Raw genomic sequence first — 22,166 nt, forward strand, 5'->3', positions numbered from 1 at the left:
GAAAGGGAGGAGACAGCGATCTGAAAAGCACTGGAGCTTGCAGAGCACAGGGATCTCCACATTTTCAGGTCTCTTTTGAGCAGAGTGGGGGGCTCAGCACTCCGGGCCCCCCCATGTTGGTGGAATATAATACCTTGTACTGTTTTTCCCAGGTAATCGCCACGCCTCTCTTTATTGATCACGTGTTGATATATCTTCCCCGTAGTGATGTTGTTGTCTTTATAAAGATTAATATCCAAGAACCTTTCATAATTTCCCAGGTCTAAATCAACTTCTCCACCATCGTTTAAGACAAACACTTCACCTGGGATAAAAAGGCAATGTAACAATTAAAAATTGGCTTCCATTAGATTGTTTTTCAAAGATGAGCACACTATATTAAAGAACTGGTAAAAGACTTGTTTATAAGCCATACTCTATCACCATTTCCTTACTTTGATGGGAAAATTTAACAACGATTCTACCCATGAAAATCCATCGGGGATCGTGAAAGCCTTTATGAGTGATTCGTTTTCTTCTGTGATTCAACCCGGTGCTAAGAGTGTCACAAAAATTTTTGAGCAGTGGCAGGACTGCAGCAACAATTCTCAGATGGCAACTTTGATGGACAATACATATCTGTATATAAACAATAAATGAACGCGCATGTGTATGAATAAATAAATACATGTATAAGTTGACTGGAAAAAAAATGCACAACCTAAAAGTTGAGAATTATGTTTGAGGACTTAAGCTCAGAAGACAGCCTCTCAGATCTCTCTGGGGGAATGTTCGAAAGAGGTAAGGAAGGAGTCAGGATATACAGGAGTTCTGCAACAAAAACTAGGTACTTGGAACATCGAAAGATTTCTACTAATTCAAGAAAGCCAGACCTCTCAAAAAGAAGAAAGAAAATTCATCAGAAAAATTATGGTATTCTATTATGGTGGTTTTTAAATGCTTACTGAAATCTGTCTTCAAGATTTAGCTTTTCTAGTATTTCCTTTTGTGGCTCCGCGATGAGGATGCAGGTTCGATCCCTGGCCTCGCTCAGTGGGTAAAGGATCTGGTGTTGCCATGAGCTGTGGTGTAGGTCTCAGATGCGGCTCTAATTCGATCCCAGCCTGGGAACTTCCATATGCTGCAGGTATGGCCCTAAAAAGACCAAAAAAAAAAAAAAAGACTTAGCTTTTCCAAACTCACCATATACCACATGAAAAAAAGGGCCTTAGGGACTTGAAAAAAGGGACTTTGGGACTTTAAATAGGCAATTTTTTTTTAATGCCGCGCCTGCAGTATATAGAAGTTTCCAGGCTAGGGGCTGAATCATAACCACAGCTGGGACTCTGCCACAGCCGCAGGCAACACCCCAGCAGTTCTGGAACCTTAACACACTGAGCCAGACCAGGGATCAAATCCGCATCCTCACAGAGACAACGACAGGTCCTTAACCCACTTAGCCACAATGGGAACTCCAACAGCAATTTTAAAAACAAACAGCAGTATGCTTCAAAGCATCAGTATCCTGGACTCTGGAACTGGCATAAGAAAATTTTAATTCAACTGAGAGAAAAGTTCCCATCATGGCTCAGTGGTAACGAACTCAACTAGTATCCACGAAGATGTGGGTTCGATCCCTGGCCTCCCTCAGTGGGCTAAATGATCCGGCGTTGCCGTGAGCTGTGGTGTAGATCACAGACGCAGCTCAGATCTGGTGTTGCTGTGGCTGTGGCATAGGCCAGAGGCTACAGCTCCGATTCGACCCCTAGCCTGGGAACTTCCATATGCCGAGAGTATGGCCTTCCCCTCCTCCCGAAAAAGAAAAGACCAGAAAAAAAAAAAAAAAAAAAAAAAAAAAAACCTGACAGAACATTACAAATCAACTATACTTCAATAAAAAAATTTTTGTTTCCTTTTGAGAGCCACACCCTCAGCATATGGAATTTCCCAAGCGAAGGGTCCAATCAGAGCTGCAGCTGCCAGCCTGCACCACAGCCACAGCAACATCAGATCCGAGCCATATCTGCAGCCTACACCACAGCTCACAGCAACACCAGATCCTTGATCCACTGAGGGAGGCCAGGGATGGAACCCGCATCCTCATGGTTCCTAGTTAGGTTTTTAACCTGATGAGCCACAATCATCTCCCCCCCGAAAAAAATTTTTTTTCATTGATTCCCATCTTGGGTAAAACCACTAAAAGCCGGGCAAGAAGCCACCTGTACAACAGCACTGTCGAGAAGGATAGAGATGAAAATTTAATCACACGACGAGCGCCTGCGATGACTACTGGACATGCCTCTGGGTCTCGAGTGTCACTTGAGGGCATTGATTGGGAGTCCAATGCCCTAAAGCCAGCCTGGAAGAACTGAACTTCTCCCTGATCAAGGAAATTCTATCATTTACTCCTGGTGATAGATGTTCACAGCATAAAAAGGTTGGCTAGCTTCCAAACATAATCAGAAGCCTTTTATGGTCTCATTAATGTGTCTCTCGTAAGATACCTACGTGGGGTCCGAAAGATCTCTAACTTTAAGGACGAAAGAACAAAACGATGGAACTGCAATATTTTCATATTTCCCATATTCCATTTCCAGTTGAGCTTCTACTTTCTCATGTTAATCAGGAATTGCCAGTCTCTGGCAAAGTCTTTGTACTTTGATCATCTTAACTTCTTCTTTTTTTTTTTTTTTTTTGGCTTTTTGCCATTTCTTGGGCCGCTCCTGTGGCATATGGAAGCTCCCAGGCTAGGGGTCTAATCGGAGCCGTAGCCACGAGCCTACGCCAGAGCCACAGCAACGCGGGATCCGAGCCGCGTCTGCAACCTACACCACAGCTCACGGCAACGCCGGAACCTTAACCCACTGAGCAAGGTCAGGGATCGAACCCGCAACCTCATGGCTCCTAGTCGGATTCATTAACCACTGCGCTACGACGGGAACTCCTACCCTGTGTCTTCTTATTCGAGGACCCAGGTCGAAGGAGAAATCCCTGTCTGGGGCAGGCAGCCGTCACAGCAGAGGGCAGAAACACAAGAAGACTGAACCTAATCATGCCCTTGCATTGAAAAGTTCTGCTTCTGGAGTTCCCTCTGCTGTGCAACAGTTACGGCAGCATCTCTGCAGTGCCAGGATGTCGGTTCAGTCCCTGGCCCAGCACAGCGGGTGAAAGGAGACAGCCTTGCCGTAACTGCAGCGTAGGTCGCAACTGTGGCTGGGATCTGATCCCTGGCTCGGGAACTCCAGATGCCAAGGGGCGGCCAAAAGAGAAAAGAAAAACGAAAAAAAAGACAAGTTCTGCTTCAACAAGGCCTATGACATATTCGCTAATAACCCACAGAGCCAAAGAAATCAGGTCACCAAACACGGTGACCAACCAGAGGCTTGCCCAGGAGTAAAAGGGTTCCCCGGGTGTAGGACTTTGAATTTCAAAACCAGGACAGTTCCAAACAAACCAGAAAGAGTTAACCACACTACATGACCAAAGTCCAGAGTAAGTGGGGCAGGAAAATTGACTCCACAGAAGGAAGCTGGGTGAGAGTTTCAAACAAACACCCAATCTACCATGGGCTTGAACAAGCCATTCCACCAACAAAATGAAAAGCAAAGGAATCTAAATTAAAATAATTAGATACCTTTTGGGATTTTTTTTTCATGCATGCTCAGGTTAGTACAGTTTAAAAAGAATAATATTCAGCAAAGGTACAACGAAACCTGAAAAATCTCAAAAACATACCTACCCATCAAATCAGAAATTCTGTACATAGGCATTTATGTTTAACAAATAAATTTTAGGGAGTTCCCGTCATGGCTCAGTGGTTAATGAACCCACTAGTATCCATGAGGTTGCGGGTTCCATCCTTGGCCTTGCTCAGTGGGTTAAGGATCCGTGAGCGTTGCCATGAGCTGTGGTGTAGGTCGCAGACGCGGCTCGGATCTGGTGTTGCCGTGGCTGTGGTGTAGGCCAGTGGCTACAGCGCCAATTCGACCCCTAGCCTGGGAACCTCCATATGCTGTGGGTGCAGCCCTAAAAAGACAAAAGACAAAAAAAAAAAAAAGAAAGAAAGAAAGAAAAGAAAAATTAAAACAAAAAATAAAAAATAAATTTTCAAGTTTTCCATCACATTGTTGTCTATAGTATCCACAAATTGGAAATTATTTCCTATTATTGTACAAATTCTGTGCAGCCTTTATGAGTATCAAATATTAAAACATCCACAGTAGATGGTTTTAAAATTAGATTAAAAATAGTATGATCGTGGTATGGATAAACTGGAAATTGAGGATGAACAGATACACATGACTACATATAAGATAGACAGGGAGTTCCCACTGTTGCTCAGCAGTAACAGTATGGAACCTGACCAGTATCCATGAGGATGCAGGTTCGATCCCGGCCTCCCTCTGTGGGTTAAGGATCTGGCATAGCTGTGAGCTGTGGTGTAGGTTGAAGAATCGGCTCAGATCTCGAATTGCTGTGGTTGTGGCGTAGGCCGGCAGCTGCAACTCCAATTCAACCCATAGCCTGGAATTTCCATATGCCACGGGTACAGCCCTGAAAGCCAAAAAAAAAAAAAAAATTTTTTTAATTAACAAATAAAATAGGGAGTTCCTGCTGCGGCACAGTGGTTAATGAATCCGACTAGAAACCATGAGGATGCAGGTTCGATCCCTGGCCTCCCTCAGTGGGTTAAGGATCTGGCGTTGCTGTGAGCTATGGTGTAGGTTGCAGACATGGCTCGGATCCCGTGCTGCTGTGGCTCTGGCGTAGGCTCGTGGCTACAGCTCTGATCAGACCCTAGCCTGGGAACTTCAATGCGCCGCAGAAGCGGCCCTAGAAAAGGCAAAAAAAAATAAAATAAAATAAAATAGGAGTTCCCGTTGTGACTCAGTGGTTAATGAACCACTAGCATTCAGGAGGATGCCAGTTCAATCCCTAACCTTGTTCAGTGGGTTAAGGATCTGGCGTTGCCGTGAGCTGTAGTGTAGGTTGCAGACACGGCTCAGATCCTGTGTTGCTGTAGCTGTGGTGTAGGCCAGTGGCTACAGCTCCAATTCGACCCTTAGCCTGGGAACCTCCATATGCTGCCGGTGAGGCCCTAGAAGACAAAAAAAAATAATAAATTTCACTTAATTTAATTAAAAAAATAAATAAAAAATAAAAAAGATAAACAAAAAGACCTACTATATAAACAGGGAAGTATATTCACTATCTTGAAATAATATATAATGGAAAAGAATCTAAAAAAGAATATATAGGAGTTCTTATACACAATAGCCAAGACATGGAAACAACCTAAATGCCCATCGACAGGAGTGGATAAAGAAGGTGTGCAACATAGACACAATGGAATATTACTCAGCCATCAAAAGGAAAAAATAGGAGTTCCCGTCGTGGTGCAGTGGTTAATGAATCCGATTAGGAATCATGGGGTTGCAGGTTTGATCCCTGGCCTTGCTCAGTGGGTTAAGCATCCGGCGTTGCCGTGAGCTGTGGTGTAGGTTGCAGACGCAGCTTAGATCCTGCGTTGCTGTGGCTCCGGCGTAGGCTGGTGGATACAGCTCTGATTCCACCCCTAGCCTGGGAACCTCCATATGCTGCGGGAGCAGCCCAAGAAATAGCAAAAAAGACAGAAAAAAAAAAAAAAAAGGAAAAAATAACAGCATTTGCAGCAACATGGATGGACCTAGAAGTTATCATGCTAAGTGAAGTCAGTCAGACAATGAGACACCCACATCAAATGCTGTCACTGACTTGTGAAGTCTAAAAAAAGGACACAATGAACTTCTTTGTAGAACAGATACTGACTCACAGACTTTGAAAACTTACGGTTTCCAAAGGAGACAGTTTAGGGGGTGGGGGGATGCACTGTGGGTTTGGGATGGAAATGTTACAAAATTTGGTTGTGATGATCACTGTGCAACTATAAATATAATAAAATTCATCGAGAGAAACAAATAAAAAATAAAATTAAATAAAAGAATATACAGGAGTTCTCTGGTGGGTCAGTGGGTTGGAGAATCCAGCACTGATACTGCTGTGGCACGGGTTCGATCCCTGGCCTAGGAACTTCCACGTGCCACAGATGCCGCCAAAATGCAAAAAACAAAACAAAACAAAAAACAAATAAAAAAGAATATATATACATATATGTGTATATATATGTATAACTGAATCACTTTCCTAAACGCCTGAAACAATGGAAATCAACTACACTTCGATGAGAAATTCCTCTGTGGCTCAGCAGGTAGAGGCCAAAAGGAAACATAAGATCTATACTTCAATGAAAAAAATTAGTATGACCAAAAACAATTAATATGACTGTAAGATTAAGTTCATTTAAAATTTGAAAATAAGCAAAACTAATCTATGATGTTAGAAGATAGGATAGTGGTTACCTTGGTCATTTCAGGTGGAAAGAGACTGGAAGGGTCATAAAGGGACTTTGTTTTTCTTGCTCTGGGGCTTTTTAACATGGTATGTTCATTTTATCAGATGGTATACTGTGATTTGTACATTTTCCTGCTGGTATGTAAAAAGTTTAAAAAGAAAGTATATAAGGGAGTTTCCATTGTAGCTCAGTAGGTTAAGATAACCCGACTAGCATCCATGAGGATTCGGGTTCGATCCCTGGCCTCACTTAGTGGGTTAAAGATCTGGCATTGCTGCAAGCTGTGGTGTAGGCTGAAGATGCAGCTCAAATCTAGTATTGCTGTGGCTGAGGCACAGGCCAGCAGCTGCAGCTCTGATTCAACCCCTAGCCCAGGAACTTCCACATGCCACAGGTATGGCTGTAAAAAATTTTTAAAGAAATAAATAAAATAAAAGAGTAATTTTTTTTTTTTTTTTTGTCTTTTGTCTTTGGTCTTTTGAGGCCCGCACCTGTGGCATATGGAGGTTCCCAGGCTAGGGGTCGAATCGGAGCTGTTGCTGCCGGCCTACACCACAGCCACATCAGATCCGAGCCGCATCTGCGACCTACACCACAGCTCACGGCAATGCCGGATCCTCAACCCACTGAGCGAGGCCAGGGATCGAACCCACACCCTCATGGTTCCTAGTCGGATGCGTTTCCACTGCGCCTTGATGGGAACTCCAAAAAAGTAATTTAAAAAGAAAAAGAAAGTATGTAAGGGCTAGTGCCTTTTGAAAAATAATTAGTATAGGAGTTCCCATCTATATTGTCAATATAATTGGCAATTCACTCAGTACTGTCTTGAGTTTTTCTCTTAACAATGAAATGTTGAGAAATATATTACCTTTATGAAAAAATAAAACAAAATATAACCCATCCTGCAAAAGGTGCAGTGAAATGGTATCATCACACACTGTCTGCCAAAAGGGTGGACTAATTTGGAATATCTTCAGCCATCTGAAAACTGTATCAAAAACCATGAGAACATTCACGGATCCATAATGTATGATTCCGTCACTCTACTTCTGGAACTCTATCCTAAAGAAATGACCCAACATTCATGGAAGAACCGCAATTGAACGCAGTGCTTTACAGGGGGAGAGTGGTTCTTTTCATACCGTGCTCATAAGGCGAAAAAGTGCCTGCATCGATGTTTATATAGGGGTCGATTTTGATGGCAGTAACTCGGAGTCCACATGATTTTAGAATCGTCCCAATGCTGCTGGCGATGATCCCTTTACCGATGCCCGAGATGACCCCACCAGTGACCAAGATGTACTTCATTGGCAGAGGAGTGGCTGGGTGCCAGCACCCAGATATAATCTGAAAGGTAATAAAATTAAAGGTCAGGGAACAGAAACACTTTCTCAAACCAGTAAAGCAGAGAGCATGTTAAGCCAGAATTTAAAAGGCACACAGCACTTTTTCTATCTAAATATTTGCAATGTCTTATCTTCTAGGTTTTTCTTAATATGCGGGAAGATGGAGATACTTTCTGCAACATGTCTGACGCCACCAAGTCTGTCACGTGACAAACTTCATCATAAGAAGCCACCTTTCTCTGCGATTCAGAGGCATGGTAACATTTTTAAGACATCAGGCTCTGGGGAGTTCCCATCATGGCACAGCGTAAACGAATCTGACTAGGAACCATGAGGTTGCAGGTTCGATCCCTAGCCTCGCTCAGTGGGATAAGCATCCGGCATTGCCCTGAGCTGTGGTGTAGGTCGAGGATGCGGCTCGGATCTGGTGTTGCTTGTGGCTGCGATGTAGGCCGGCGGCTACAGCTCCGATTCAACCCCTAGCCGGGGAACCTTCAGATGCCGTGGGTGCAGCCCTAAAAAGACAAAAGACAAAAAAGAGAGAGAGATCAGGCTCTGAGGTCAGACAGATCTGTACAAGCCGTACCTGAGCAAGTTACTAATCCTTTCTGTACCTGTTTCTTCATCTGTGAAACAGAATAAAAAAAAATACCATTCCCTTGGAATATTATTCAGCTCTAAAAAGAAATGAGCTATCCATCCATGAAAAGACATGGAGGAAACAAAGTCATGTCACTCAGTGAAAGAAGTCAATCTGAAAAGGCTACAGACTCTGTGATTCCAACTATATGACATTCTGCAAAAGGCAAAACTACGGAAGCAGTAAAAAGATGAGTGGTTATCAAGGGTTAGAGGGGACGGAGGGATGAGTAGGAAGAGCACAGAGGATTTTTAGGGCGGTGAAACGAGTCTATGATACTATAGTGGGAGATACATGTCAGTATACATTTGTCCAAATTCATAAAACGAGTAACACCAGGAGTGAACTCTAACGTACAAACTTGGAATGATAAGGATGTGTCGGTGTAGGTTCAGTGGCTGTAACAAGTGTACTTCCCTGGTTCAGGATGTTGATGGCGGGGAAGGCAATGGGGGTGGGCAGAGAACTCAGTATCTTCCGATCAGGTTTGCTGTGAAGCTGAAATGGCTCTGAAAATAGTCTCTTTTCTGTCATCGATATTCAAATATGCCAACATTAAAAAAAAAAAAAATCTTGGAGTTCCCGTTGTGGCGCAGTGGTTAACGAATCCGACTAGGAACCATGAGGTTGCGGGTTCGGTCCCTGCCCTTGCTCAGTGGGTTAACGATCCAGCGTTGCCGTGAGCTGTGGTGTAGGTTGCAGACGCGGCTTGGATCCCACGTTGCTGTGGCTCTGGCGTAGGCCAGTGGCTACAACTCCAATTAGACCCCTAGCCTGGGAACCTCCATATGCCTCGGGAGCGGCCCAAGAAACAGCAAAAAGACAAAAAAATTAAAAAAAAAAAATTAAAAAAAAAAATCTTGCAGGGGATTGTGAGGATGAAATGAGCTAAGGTATACAGAACAGAGGTCAGGACACCAGGACCCACAGGTCACATCTGACCCACTGTCTGGTGTTGTCTGGTCACCAAGCTAAGGCTGTTTGACATCTTCAATGACTGAGAAAAGCTCAAAAGAAGGATATTTCATGACACATTAAAATTATATGAAACTCAAACTTCAGGGTCCATAAATCAAGTCTTATTAGCACACAGCCACGCCCATCATTTACAGAATGGCTAAGGCAGCTTTCTTGCTACAAGGGCAGAGCTCAGTGGCTGTGAAAAGAGACCACCACGAGTTCCCGCTGTAGTGCAGCAGAAACAAATCCAACTAGTATCCATGAGGATGCGGCTTCGATCCCTGGCCCCAATCAGTGGGTTAAGAATCTGTCGTTGCCATGAGCTGTGGTGTAGGTGGCAGACGAGGCTCGGATCCCGAGTTGCTGTGGCTGTGGCCAGCAACTGTAGCTCTGATAGGACGCCTAGCTTGGGAACTTCCATATGCCTGAGTGTGGCCCTAAAAAGCAAAAAAAAAAAAAAAAAGGGAGAGAGAGACCTCAGGCCCCACAAAGCCTGCAATATTTACTATACAGAGAATGTTTGCGGACACCTGCCTTAGAGGGGGTCAAAACTGATCCCTGCATCAACACAGCATAAGAACTGAATAAAAGTTAGCTATTAATGTAACTATTAATAGTAATAAATGTATCCTCCTCAACTAAGCATGGGGAACACTGAATCCATTTCTTTTTTTTTTTTTTTTTTTTGTCTTTTTGCCTTTTCTAGGGCTGCTCCTTCAGCACATGCAGGTTCCCAGGCTAGGGGTCGAATCAGAGCTGTAGCCGCCGGCCTACGCCAGAGCCACAAGCCACACCAGATCCGAGCTGCATCTGTGACCTACACCACAGCTCACAGCAACGCCGGATCTTTAACCCACTGAGCAAGGCCAGGGATCGAACCCGAGACCTCATGATTCCTAGTTGGATTCGTTAACCACTGTGCCACGACGGGAACTCCTGAATCCATTTCTTTAACCATTCTTTTCATCAGGCAGAAAGAGTCAAGCAGAAAAAAAGAAATTATGTCACAGGAAATTTTATTTGACTGTTCTGCTGATTCAAACCCTTTCATTTTGGAGGCAGACAGGAAACCCAAGAGCTACTTGGTTTTTCTCCACGCTGAGTACTACTGTTTCTCCCTTGAGCGTGGCCAGGGGCCTCGCCATTTCACCGAGCACAGGACTGTGAGCCTTAACAGCATCACCCGGGTGGTCCCGGAGGCAGGCAAATATTAATACAGAATTGCAACTACCAGAAAAGAGAGTAACTAACAAAAGCCGAGAACCTTACATCCCACTTTCTATTATAGTTCACGCGATTTTTAAATACCTGGAAAGTAGTGCAAATGCAACCAGGTAGGAATGATGTCAGTTACCTGCTTATCTTGTTTGTGCTGCATGAAGAAATGCCCATTCTGATTTGGTAGTTGCCTCTACTTTCAAAACAAACTAGCTTAACTTAAAAGCTGTAGCGTTATCTCAGCTTAGAGTTCCATTTGAACTAGCTGACCCCAGACAGGGCGAGTAAACTGTGCAGCCGTTCAAAATATACAAGTCCCGGAGTTCCCGCCGTGGCGCAGTGGTTAACGAATCCGACTAGGAACCATGAGGTTGCGGGTTCGGTCCCTGCCCTTGCTCAGTGGGTTAACGATCCGGCGTTGCCGGGAGCTGTGGTGTAGGTTGCAGACGCGGCTCGGATCCCGCGTTGCTGTGGCTCTGGCATAGGCCGGTGGCCACAGCTCCGATTCGACCCCTAGCCTGGGAACCTCCATTTGCCGTGGGAGCGGCCCAAAGAAATAGCAAAAAAAAAAAAAAAAAAAAAAAGTATATATATATATATATATATATATATATATATATGCCAAGCGATTTCAGCGGCTTTCAAGTCCCTGGGCCCGCCTTTCTCTACACCCTACAGTTGATCACGTTCAAGGCCACCACTGCTCCTTCCTAGCCACCTGGCCATCCACTCAGCAGAACTAGATTTAGCCTATAATTTTCTTACTCCAAACCCAGAATGCAGACTGCACCTCCTGCGGACCCAAAAAGTAACTGAATATTCATCTCTTGCCACTCCTGCTAGCCCAGGAGGTCTTAGGGTGGTAATTTCCCCGTCTTCCCACTGTGGATTTTTTTTTTTTCTCTATTTCGTTAAGTGCCCCTCCTTTGGAGTCAGACCGTCTGAGTTCAAGTGCTGACTCTGTCACTTACAGCTATGACCCCTGGCAACTTCTTCAACTTTTTTTTTTCTTCTTCTTCTTAGGGCCACACCCTAAGCATATGGAGGTTCCCAGGCTAGGGGTCAAATCAGAGTTGTAGCCGCCGGCCTACACCACAGCCACAGCAACACGGGATCTGAGCCACGTCTGCGACCTACACCACAGCTCACGGCCACACCAGCTCCTTAACCCACTGAGCAAGGCCAGGGATCGAACCCTCAACCTCATGGTTCCTAGTCGGATTGTTTCCGCTGCGCCACAACAGGAATTCCTTCTTCAACTTTTCTAAACCTTGATTTTCTCCACCTGTGTAGTACACAGAACTAACACCACTGCCTGCCTTCTAGAGCTGTGTGCACATTTACAAAGAGAGCACCCAAGTGCAAAATCAAGGTTAGTTGTTATTTTTCAAAGCCATCTAATCACTGATTCAGTCAGCGCACTTTTTTTTTTTTCTTCTTTCGGCTGCACCTGCAGCATATGGAAATTCCAGAGCCAAGGATTGAACCCTTGAACCCTCAAACCTCGCTACGATTGTGGCCTGTGCCACAATGCCAAGGTTGAAGCAACGCCTGATCCTTAACCTGTTATGCCACAAGGGAACTTGCTCACAAATGTTTATTGAGTGTCTGTTCTCTAGGGAAGCAAAATCTGCCACCCCAAAATGTGTCTCTTTAGCATGAGGATTAACTTAGGTCGATTTTTAAGAAATAGAAGACCCAAGAAGTCTTTCTTTTCTACCGGCCCCTTTCCTACCTAAAGTTTTTTTTTGGGGGGGGGGGTCTTTTTAGGGCCGTGCCCTCAAAATATGGAGGTTCCCAGGCTAGGGGTCAAATTGGAGCTGTAGCTGCTGGCCTACACCACAGCCACAGCCACGCCAGATCCAAGCCCCATCTGCAACCTACATGAAGCTTGCGGCAACTCCAGATCCTTAACCCACTGAGCAAGGCCAGGGATCGAACCCGCATCTTCACGGAGACTATGTTGGGATGTGGGGGTGAACAAAAAGTCAAGGTCTCTGCCCTCTTGGTCTTCACCTTTCCTGTGGGATAAAAGGCAAATAAGCAGAGCTATAACTACTTTATTCTAGCACTGTCACACTATTAAAATATCTTCCCATTTGTAAAAGTTAGCAAAATGGAAAAACGCCGTAGAAAACTGGAGCACATTCATGAGAAGTCACATTATGCGGTTGCCAAAAAGCCTGAAAATCTTTCACGTAAGACAAGCCTATGTCAGAGTTCCCGCTGTAGAGCAATGGGATTGGCGGCATCTCTGTAGCACCAGGATGCAGGTTCAATCCCCTGCCTGGCACAGGAGGTTAAAGATATGCTTATTTCCCACAAATAGAGCAGGGTATAAATTAAATATATTATCTCAACTTTTTTTTAAAAATGAAGACTGGTCAAATTACACCAAAATGCTGCATTTGAATATCTTCAGGTGGTTAGGCTGCAGGCAATTATTAGTTTTCTCTATTTCCAAAAGCACAAGATACCTTTTTAAGCACATCAGATATTTTACAAAGTCCTTCCTGAAAAGGGAACTTACTACCAAGAGGCCTAGTTCCTTCTACCTCTTAAGCAAACAAGTAAATCTGAAGCAACAAAGTTAAAACGACAGAAAGATAAGGTTCTTCAGGCTACTTCTAGAATCGGGATTTTCTTTCCCTCTCCCGTGAAGAACAAGGTTTACATTTACTCTTATCAGCAGTGAGCAGAACCAATTGTCTGCAACATCGGAGTGTGTAGGGCTGCCTGCTGTCCAATAAAAACATTACACTTGCATAAGTTGAAGTTTTCCAGTAGCCATATTAAAAAAGTAAAGAAACAGATCGAGTTTATTTTGATAATATCTTATTTAACCCAGTGCATCCAAAATACTATCATTCAACATATAACCAGTGTTAAGACTGTTCTGGTGAGATTATTGACATCTTTTTTTTTTTTTTGTACTGTCACTGAAATTAGCTGTGTCTACTTACAGCATTTCTCAATTCAGACTCGCCACATTTCCTGTGCTCAAGAGCCACATGTAGTGAGCGGGGGCTACCACACTGGACAGGACAGGCCTAGAGCAACTAAGAACATCAGAAGCACCAAGAGATACCTTCTCAATGACGGCCATTTAATAAGTGGTCAAAAACCAAAGAGTACTTACGGAATGATCCCATTTTATGAAGTTCTAGAACTACTCTAAGCTCTGATGGAAATCAAGGGGTGAGGGGGCTTGTGCAATGACGGGAGAGGAGCACGAGGCAACTTTCTGGAGTGCTGGAAATGGTCTCTGTCTACACTGGGGTAGTGGTTACATGCGTGTATAATTTGGCGAGCCCCCGACCTGCACATTTAAAACGGGAGCTTTTCCTTGACTGTCAGGTATCCATCAAATGCGGAGAAACTGTTGCAGAAAGCAAGCTGTGTTGTAGCAGCAGCGGACTTGGGCTCAGCGCGCCCTAACCAGCTCCGATCCGGGGCCACGCTAGGGTCCCGGTTTAACCGGTGCCCCGGGCGGGGCAAGGAACAGAAAAGCCATCTCGGCGCGGGGCTGCACTTCCGCCAACGCCATCTCAGGGCTCCCGGGCCCCGGAGGAATCACGCGGGAGGCGCGACCCGCCCGGGCGCCCGGTTCCGAGGCCGGGGGCGCGCAGCAGCGCGACTCGCGGACTCGCCGCTCTGGGCCCCGGGCCGCGGGCCGCCGCAGGGCGGGCTCGCAGGGTCCCGGCTGCGCGCGGGGGTGCGGGGACGCGCGCGCGGCGGCCGCCCTCGGCGGGGACAAAGGCGCCCGGCCCCACGTGCGCGCCGGAGCTGGGGGCGCGGGCGGGCGGGCGGGCGGGCGACCCCGGCGCGGAGGCCCGGGCCCGGGCTTACCTGGGCAGCGGCGCCGGCGCCGAGGGAGGCCGGGGAGGACGGCAGGCTCCGCCCCGAGGCCCGCCCGCGCTCACCTGTCGGGCTGGGGAGGGGGCTGCCGCTAGGGGTGTCCCAAGTCGCCCCTGGGCCCTTCCCGCCGCCGTCCGCGCGGGCCTCGGGGTGCGCGGCGCCCTCCTCGCCCACCTCCCCCTCTCCTGCGGCCGCGGGTCCCGCTGACTCACGCCGGTGAGCTCTCGGGGTTGGCGCTCGGGTTTGTGCAACGCTCCGAAACAAGCGCCCCAAAAGTGACTCCTCGGGCACCGGTGGCTTCCCGTCACCCTCCGCCCTGGACGCACTTGGCCCCGGGCCTGGCTCAGCCCGGGGACTGCTCCTCCCCTCCGCGGCTCGCTGAGCACCAGCACCTCGGGGACGCGGGTGAACGCCACGTTCCCGGCGCCCCGGCCCCTCGACACGCCCAGACCCTTCTCGGGTCCTCCCGTCCGGCTCTCGGCGCGGGAAAGCGCTTCCTCGGTCACCGAAAGCTCCCCTCTCGCGCGCCAGTAAGTGCGGGAGCGCCGAGCAGAGGGGACGGCGATCAGAAGAGATGCTGGCCTTTGAGGGACTCACGGTCTTGGGGGAGGTCTACACGTCTCTTTGAATCAGTAAGGTTCCTAGAACAGTACACACATAGCTAAGATTAAAATTAAACAATTAAAAATGCGAGGGGCGGGGGAGGACAGTCAGGGCTTCGCAGAGTGACTTTTTAAAAATTTTATTGGCATATAGTTGATTTGCAATGTATTAGTTTCAGGTGTCCAACAAGGTGAATCAACAATACGAATACACACATCCATTCCTTTTTTCCGTGTAGGTTATTACAGACTGTTGAGTAGATGTCCCTGTGCTCTACTGTAGGTTCTTGTTAATTATCTTTTTGATATACAACAGTGTGTATAGGAATGACTTTTTTTTCTTTTTTTTTTTTTTTTTTTGTATTTTCTAGGGCGGCACCCGCAGCATATGGGGGGTAGACGTCTTCAACCTACACCACAGCTCACGGCAATGCTGGATTCTTAACCCACTGAGCAAGGCCAGGGATCGAACCTGTAACCTCATGGTTCCTAGTCGGATTCGTTCACCACTGAGCCACGACAGGAACTCTGGGACTGTGGCTTTTTTCTAAAAGAGTATTTGGAAGATGCTTGGTACCGGGAAAGGCTACAAGAGGCTGAGAAGGCAAGGGATAAACATACACAAACCAATGAAGGACAGAGGACCTAACTAGGGACTATAGGAGGGTTTGGAGTGAGATGGAAGGGGTAGCAAAGTGGTGAAAATTTTGAATAACCAGGGGAGTCACTAGAGTCACTAGAGTGAGATGAGCCTCAAGGAAGACCTAGTGGAGTTTAGAAACCAGCATTGTGTAAGGAGGTGCAGCTGCAATTGTGCAAGGGCTCTGTAGGCTGGTATATAAATAAGGAAACTGTAATAAAACCAGAGTTTGCCGGTTGAGAAAAGGAGAAGGATGGGAGTGAGGAAGTTAAGGACACCGAAAGAATGTGCTGGTGTCATGCAGGCACCAGGGGTTTAGTCCATGGAGGCCAGGAAGGGAGAGGAGCGGGGAGCAGAGAGACTGGGAGAAAGGAAAGAGGTGGAACAAAAGATAAAGGCCTATGGGAATGAAGGGACTGAGGAGTTGTCACCACAGTGCGGTGTCCGTGATGTCCAAGGAGAAGGCATTCCAGGTCTGACCCGAACAGTGTCACATGAGATGGATGTCACTGGAATTGGGTCGAGCGCCCACCAGGCCAGGGTGGGGCACATCAAGGTCCCTGGAGGATGGTGGAACTTGGAGGAGTGCGCTGAGGCCAAGGAATCATCTTCGGTGCATGCGAAGGAACCAAAGCTAGTAGGTGACAGCAACAGGCCGAGGTAGAGGAATGTATGGCAAAATTCACTGAGTTTCAAAACAAAAGGGAGTGTCTCCCCACCAAGAATGACAGAGCAGGAGGTCTCTTGTGGCACAGCAGGTTGAGGACCCCTCCTTGTCACCGCAGGGGGTGCCCTGGCCTGGGAACTTTCACATGCCTTGGGCCCGGCCAAAAAGAAAAAGAATGTACACATCTATGTATCCCTGGGGCACCTTGCTGTACGATAGAAAATTGACAGAACACTGTAAAGCAGCTATCATGGAAAAAATAAAAATCATTATCAAATAAAGTAAAGAATGACAGACAGAGAGTTCCTGTTGTACAGCAGAAACGAATCCGACTAGTATCCATGAGGATGTGGGTTTGATCCCTGGCCTCGCTGAGTGAGCTAAGGATCTGGCATTGCCGTGAGCTGTGGAGTAGGTTGCAGACGAGGCTCAGATCTGGTGTGGCTGTGGCTGTGGCGTAGGCCGGCAGCTGTAGCTCCGATTGGACCCCTGGCCTGGGAACTTCTATATGCTGCAGGTGCGGCCTTATAAAGACCGGAAAAAAAAAGAAAGAAAGAAAGAAACAAGAAATGGCAGAGCAGTGTCATGGAAGCAGCAGTAAGGAGCTGGGAATATGGGAATAGTAATGTCAAGCTCTGGGAAAATGAGCAGAGGCTCCACTCAGCAGAAACAGTAAGGGAGACGAAAGTCTCCGTGGAGGCCAAGATTTTTTTTTTTTTTTTTTAAGACGGAAACATCTTGTAAAAAGGCTGGAAGCGCAGGGGGGTTTGTTGTGAAACAAGTCTCCCAAAGGACCTAGTGGAAGGATGCTTGTGAAACAGGCTGACATCGATGGTGATACTTAATAGCTGCCCTGTGTGAAAGGCTTCCTTCCACCTGTCAGTACCTCATTTCCTTTTCACAACCAAGACAGGTACCGTGACCCCCTTTTTATAATTAAGAACCCGAAGCTTAGAGATGTGGAGTGTCCCCAGCAAAATAACGAACTGTCCCCACAGCCAAGCTCTTCACAGGTTATAAGTCCTCATCCTTCTTCTATTAATCTACGAAGCCAACGGATGAAGGATAGTGAGTAAATACGAATGGGGTTATTATTATCTAAAATGGGAAAAATTGGGGAGTTCCTGTCGTGGCTCAGTGGGTTACAAACTCAACTCGTATTCATAAGGATGCACGTTCAATCCCTGGCCTCGCCCAGTGGGTTAAGGATCCGGCGTTGCTGTGAGCTGTGGTGTAGGTCGAAGAGGCGGCTCAGACCCCGCGTTGCTGTGGCTATAGCTCCAGTTTGACCCCTAACCTGGGAACGTCCATGTTAGTTTAATTGTTAAAAAAAACAATTAAACTAACTAATAAATTAAATGGGCAAATTTTGAGCAGAAAAACAAATTTGATAGCAGGGTTCAGATGGACTGATTTGTGTGGGATAAGAATGTGTCCTCATTCAACAGGTGTTTTTTCATTGCCTGTAGAGCACCGAGGATTAAAAAAAAAAAAAAGGATGAAAAAGAAATCTGTCATTAAGTTGTTTATGTTCTTTTATAATCTTTTATTTTGAAGACTTCTACCCTTCAGGATGACTGTAAAGCCATCTGTCCCCTGGGGAACACGGCCTTCCCCATGGTTTGGAGTGTCCTGGAGATAAAGCACAAGTGAGGCTAAATGGGCTGGGCTTCCATCTGCTCCCCGAAGGGTTAACGCTATAGTCCTTCTTGCAGGCAAAGGAACTTGAAGGGGAAAGAACGAATAACAAGTCAAAGATATTCACTCATTAGTGGCCTCAGAGCCTCTGTCTTAGGTTTCCCACTGAAAATCCAGGCTCATTCCAATCACCCTGGAACCAAATATCCTTTTTCTGGAAAGTGTGGAGCGCTCCAGGTTCTCCCTGACTAAATCCTAGAACGGCATCCGTCCTGAGCTATCTCCTGACTTTCAAAGCTTCATCAATCCCCAGACTAAAAACAGGTTGGAATGTCATTGATGCCACTGAATTATACACTTCAAAATGGTTAAAATGGGGGAATTGACAGAACAATGAAAACCAGCCATAATGGAAAAAATTATTTTTTTAAAAAAATGGTTAAAATGGCAAGTTTTATGTTATAGATACATTTACTCAGCTAAAAAAATTAAGGGAGTTCCTGCTGTGGTGCAGCAGAAATGAATCTGACTAGTGTCCATGAAAATGTGGGTTTGATCACTGGCCTTGCTCAGTGGGTTAAAGATCCGGTATTGCCGTGAGCTGTGGTGTAGGTCGCAGACGAGGCTTGGATCCCGTGTTGCTGTGGCTGTGGTGTAGGGCAGGAGCTGCAGCTCTGATTCGACTCCTAGCCTGGAAACTTACATATGCCCCAGGTGTGGACCCAAAAAGCAAAAAAATAGTATTAAAAATTTTAAATACATAAATTAGGAGTGTAATATACCAAAAACTATTGAATTGTACACTTTCAACAGGATTGTATGGTCTGTGAATTATATCTCGATAAAGCTGTTTGGAAAAAAAAAAAAAAATACGTGGGGCTTGTCAGGCTAAAGTCCTGAACCAGAATTGTAGCTATACCTCAGGCTGAAAAAGTGGAGATCAAGGAAATCGGAATTGTCATCTGTCCCCGACATACTCACAGGTCACTGAAACTAGGCTGCTCTTCTCAAAATGGTGGGATACGTCATGCTTACAACTGTGTTTGGGAAATACAACATTGATGAACTCTCTGCTCTGAAGGCAGAGTCGTTAGCTTGGTCAGTTTTTTGTTGTTGTCGTTCATTTGTTTACACGTTATTGTGGGAAAAATTAAATATATGGAAAAGCAGACCTAAAATCCGAGCTTCAACCATTAGCAATCCACAGCCTGCTTTGTTGCATCTGTATCTCTACCCATTTCCCCGCCATCCTGTATTAATGGGAAGCAAATGCCAGACAACCTATTATTCCATTGGTAAATATCTCAGCATGACTCTCAAAAAGATAAGAAGTCTTTTAAACACACACACACACACACACACACACAACAGCATTACCATAACTTAACAAGTAATGGTTCCTATGTCCATTGCACACGATTGGGTAAACAAATGTGAAATATACATACAATGGGATATTATTCACTTTTTTTTTTTTTTTTTTTTTTGCCTTCCCGAGGCGTGTGGAGTTCCATGGGCCAGGGATCAGCTTCAAGCCACAATTGCCACCTTCACAGTTGCTCTGGCAACAACGGATCCTTGACCCACTGTACTGGGGTGGAGGATCAAACCTGCATCCTGGCACTGCAGAGACACTGCGGATCCAGTTGTGCCACAGCAAGAATTCCTTATTCAGCTTTTTTTAAGGTACACTTTTTTTTGTTGTTATATTCACTAGTTTGTTTTATTTTTTAGATTTCACATATAAGTGATAACACAGTATTTCTCCTTCTCTGTCTGATTTATTTCACTAAGTATAATACCCTCCAGGTCCATCCACGTTGTTCAAATGGGAAAATTTCATTCTTTTTTATAGCCAAATAGTATTTTGTTGCTATTTTATATATATAAAAATCTTCTTTATTCATTTGTGTTTTTTTTTTTTTGTCTTTTGTCTTTTTGTCTTTTGTTGTTGTTGCTATTTCTTGGGCCACTCCCGCGGCATATGGAGGTTCCCAGGCTAGGGGTTGAATCGGAGCTGTAGCCACCCGCCTACGCCAGAGGCACAACAACGCAGGATCCGAGCCGCGTCTGCAACCTACACCACAGCTCACGGCAACGCCGGATCATTAACCCACTGAGCAAGGGCAAGGATCGAACCCGCAACCTCATGGTTCCTAGTCGGATTCGTTAACCACTGAGCCACGACGGGAACTCCTATTCATTTGTTGATGGACACTTAGGTTGCTTCCATATCTTGGCAACTATAAACAATGCTGCTATGAATATTGGGGTGCATGTATCTTTTTGAATTAGTGTTTTTGTTTTCTTGGATATACACCCAGGAGAGGAATTGCTGGATCATGTGGTAGGTCTACTTTTAGTTTTTTTGGGAACCTCCATAGTGTTTTCCAAAGTAGCTGCACAAATTTACATTCCCATCAACAGTGCAGCAGAGTTCCCTTTTCTCCATATCCTAGCCGACATTTTTTGTGTGTGTGTTTTTGCTTTTTGAGGGCCGCACCCACGGCATATGGAGGTTCCCAGGCTCGGGGTCGAATCGGAGCTATAGCCACCGGCCTACACCAGAGGCACAGCCACAGCAACGCTGGATGTGAGCCGCGTCTGCAACCTACACCACAACTCACGGCAACGCCGGATCCTTAACTCACTGAGCAAGGCCAGGGATCGAACCTGCAACCTCGTGGTTCCTAGTTGGATTCATTAAACACTGAGTCACGATGGGAACTCCAACATTGTTTTTTGTGGTCGTTTTGATGATAGCCATTCTGACAGGTGTGAGGTAATACCTGTGATTTTGATTTGCATTTCTCTGATGATTATCGATGTGGAGCACCTCTTCATATGCCTATTGGCCATCTGTATACCTTCTTTGGAAAAGTGTCTATTCAGGTCTTCTGCCCATTTTTTAATCAGGTTTTTTTATTTGAGTTGTATGAGCAGTTAATATATTTTGGATATTAACCCCTTATCACTCATATCATTTGCAAATATTCTCTCCCATTCAGTATGTTGTCTTTTCGTTTTGTGGATGGTTTCCTTTGCTGTGCAAAACCGTTTAAGTTTAACTGGGCCCCATTTGCTTGTTTTCACTCCTGTTTTCTTTGCTTTAGAAGACAGATCAAAAAAATATTACTATAATTTATGTCCAAGAACGTTCCAAGTAGCCTTTTTCTTTTTCTGGCCACACCTGCAGCATGCAGAAGTTCCCAGCCTAGGGACTGAACCCTCACCACAACAGTAACCCTTGCCATAGCAGTGACAACACCAGGTCCTTAACTCACTGGGCCACCAGGGAACTCCTAGGTAGCCTTTTTTAAGGCAGAATTTTAGAAATTCTAACACATGCTACAACCCGAATGAACCTAGAAGACATTTGCTAAGTGAAATGGACCATTCATAAAAAGACAAATGTGGTATGATTCCACTTACGTGAAGTTCCTAGAGAAGTCAGAGTCATAAAGTAGCTTGATTTCCAGGGGCTGAGGGAGGGGAGAACAGGGAGTTGTTTAGTGGGTACAGAATTTCAGTTTTGCAACAAGAAAAGAATTGTGGAGACTGGTTGCCCAATCACGTGAATGTACTTACTACTGCTGCCTATACACTTAAAAATGGTTAAGGTGGTCAATTTTATGTTACTCTACAACTAAAATTTTTTAAACTTAAAATTTTCTTAATCTCATGAACTATCCGTGCCCAAATTTCCACTTCTTGTAAACGTCAACATTTTTTTTCCCAGTGTTTGTTTGAACTAGGATCCAAATAAAATCCACAAGTTGCCACAGGTCATGTCCCTTAAGTTGTTTTTAACGTATAAATTCCCTTCCCCTCTTCCTTGCAACTTATTTGAGGAAACAAGTTGCCTGCCCGTCGTTTCTCACAGCCTAGAGTCTGCTCCCTGCATCCCTGTGGTGTCCTTTAACCCTTTCCGCCATTCTCTGTAGTCCCTGTAAATTGGTAGGTGGCCGTAAAGGCCCTGGGCTAGCTTTGATGTGGTCTCAGGAGGAGACCAAAGACATCCATTTCTGCGGGGCCAGCCCAGCCGGACCTGAAAAAGCGAGGCTAAACCACCAGCCAAGCCGCTTCGAGTGACAAAGACGCAGTTTACACACCTAAGTCCGCCTTTAAAAGCCGGGGGAGGAGGAAAAGGGGTGGGGCGTAACTACGTGGGAAAAACTCTTTGTCCGGTTTCCACCCGCGTAATCAAGTTACGAAATAAACAGCCAG

General features: G+C 45.7%; 1 protein-coding gene across 8 annotated transcripts in view; it reads right to left on the reverse strand.

Annotated features, from left to right (window-relative positions):
• The window catches only part of CTPS2 (CTP synthase 2), a 131,118-nt gene extending 108,967 nt beyond the window's left edge, over nucleotides 1–22,151 (reverse strand). For 3 of the 8 annotated variants that reach the window (XR_014835783.1, XR_014835784.1, XM_021080708.2), the window contains exons 1-3: nucleotides 14,605–14,753; nucleotides 7,513–7,717; nucleotides 134–304 (exon numbers count right to left, since the gene is read on the reverse strand). Coding sequence is in view for 6 of the 8 variants with exons in the window: in XM_021080708.2 (XP_020936367.1) it covers nucleotides 134–304; nucleotides 7,513–7,678 (337 nt within the window). In the remaining 2 variants the exon portion in view is untranslated. Of the gene's footprint in view, nucleotides 1–133; nucleotides 305–7,512; nucleotides 7,718–12,418; nucleotides 12,556–14,383; nucleotides 14,754–21,371; nucleotides 21,422–22,051 lie in introns of those variants that run through there. The other 5 variants (XM_021080709.2, XM_021080707.2, XM_021080706.2 and 2 more) reach the window with 5 other exon arrangements.
• Between the last annotated feature and the right edge of the window lie 15 nt (nucleotides 22,152–22,166).

Source organism: Sus scrofa, chromosome X (genome assembly GCF_054392235.1).
Source record: "Sus scrofa isolate SSC_HxYL_T2T_F1_AM1 chromosome X, Sscrofa_HxYL_maternal_Yorkshire_Landrace_v2.0, whole genome shotgun sequence".
Classification (NCBI taxonomy): Eukaryota; Metazoa; Chordata; class Mammalia; order Artiodactyla; family Suidae; genus Sus; species Sus scrofa.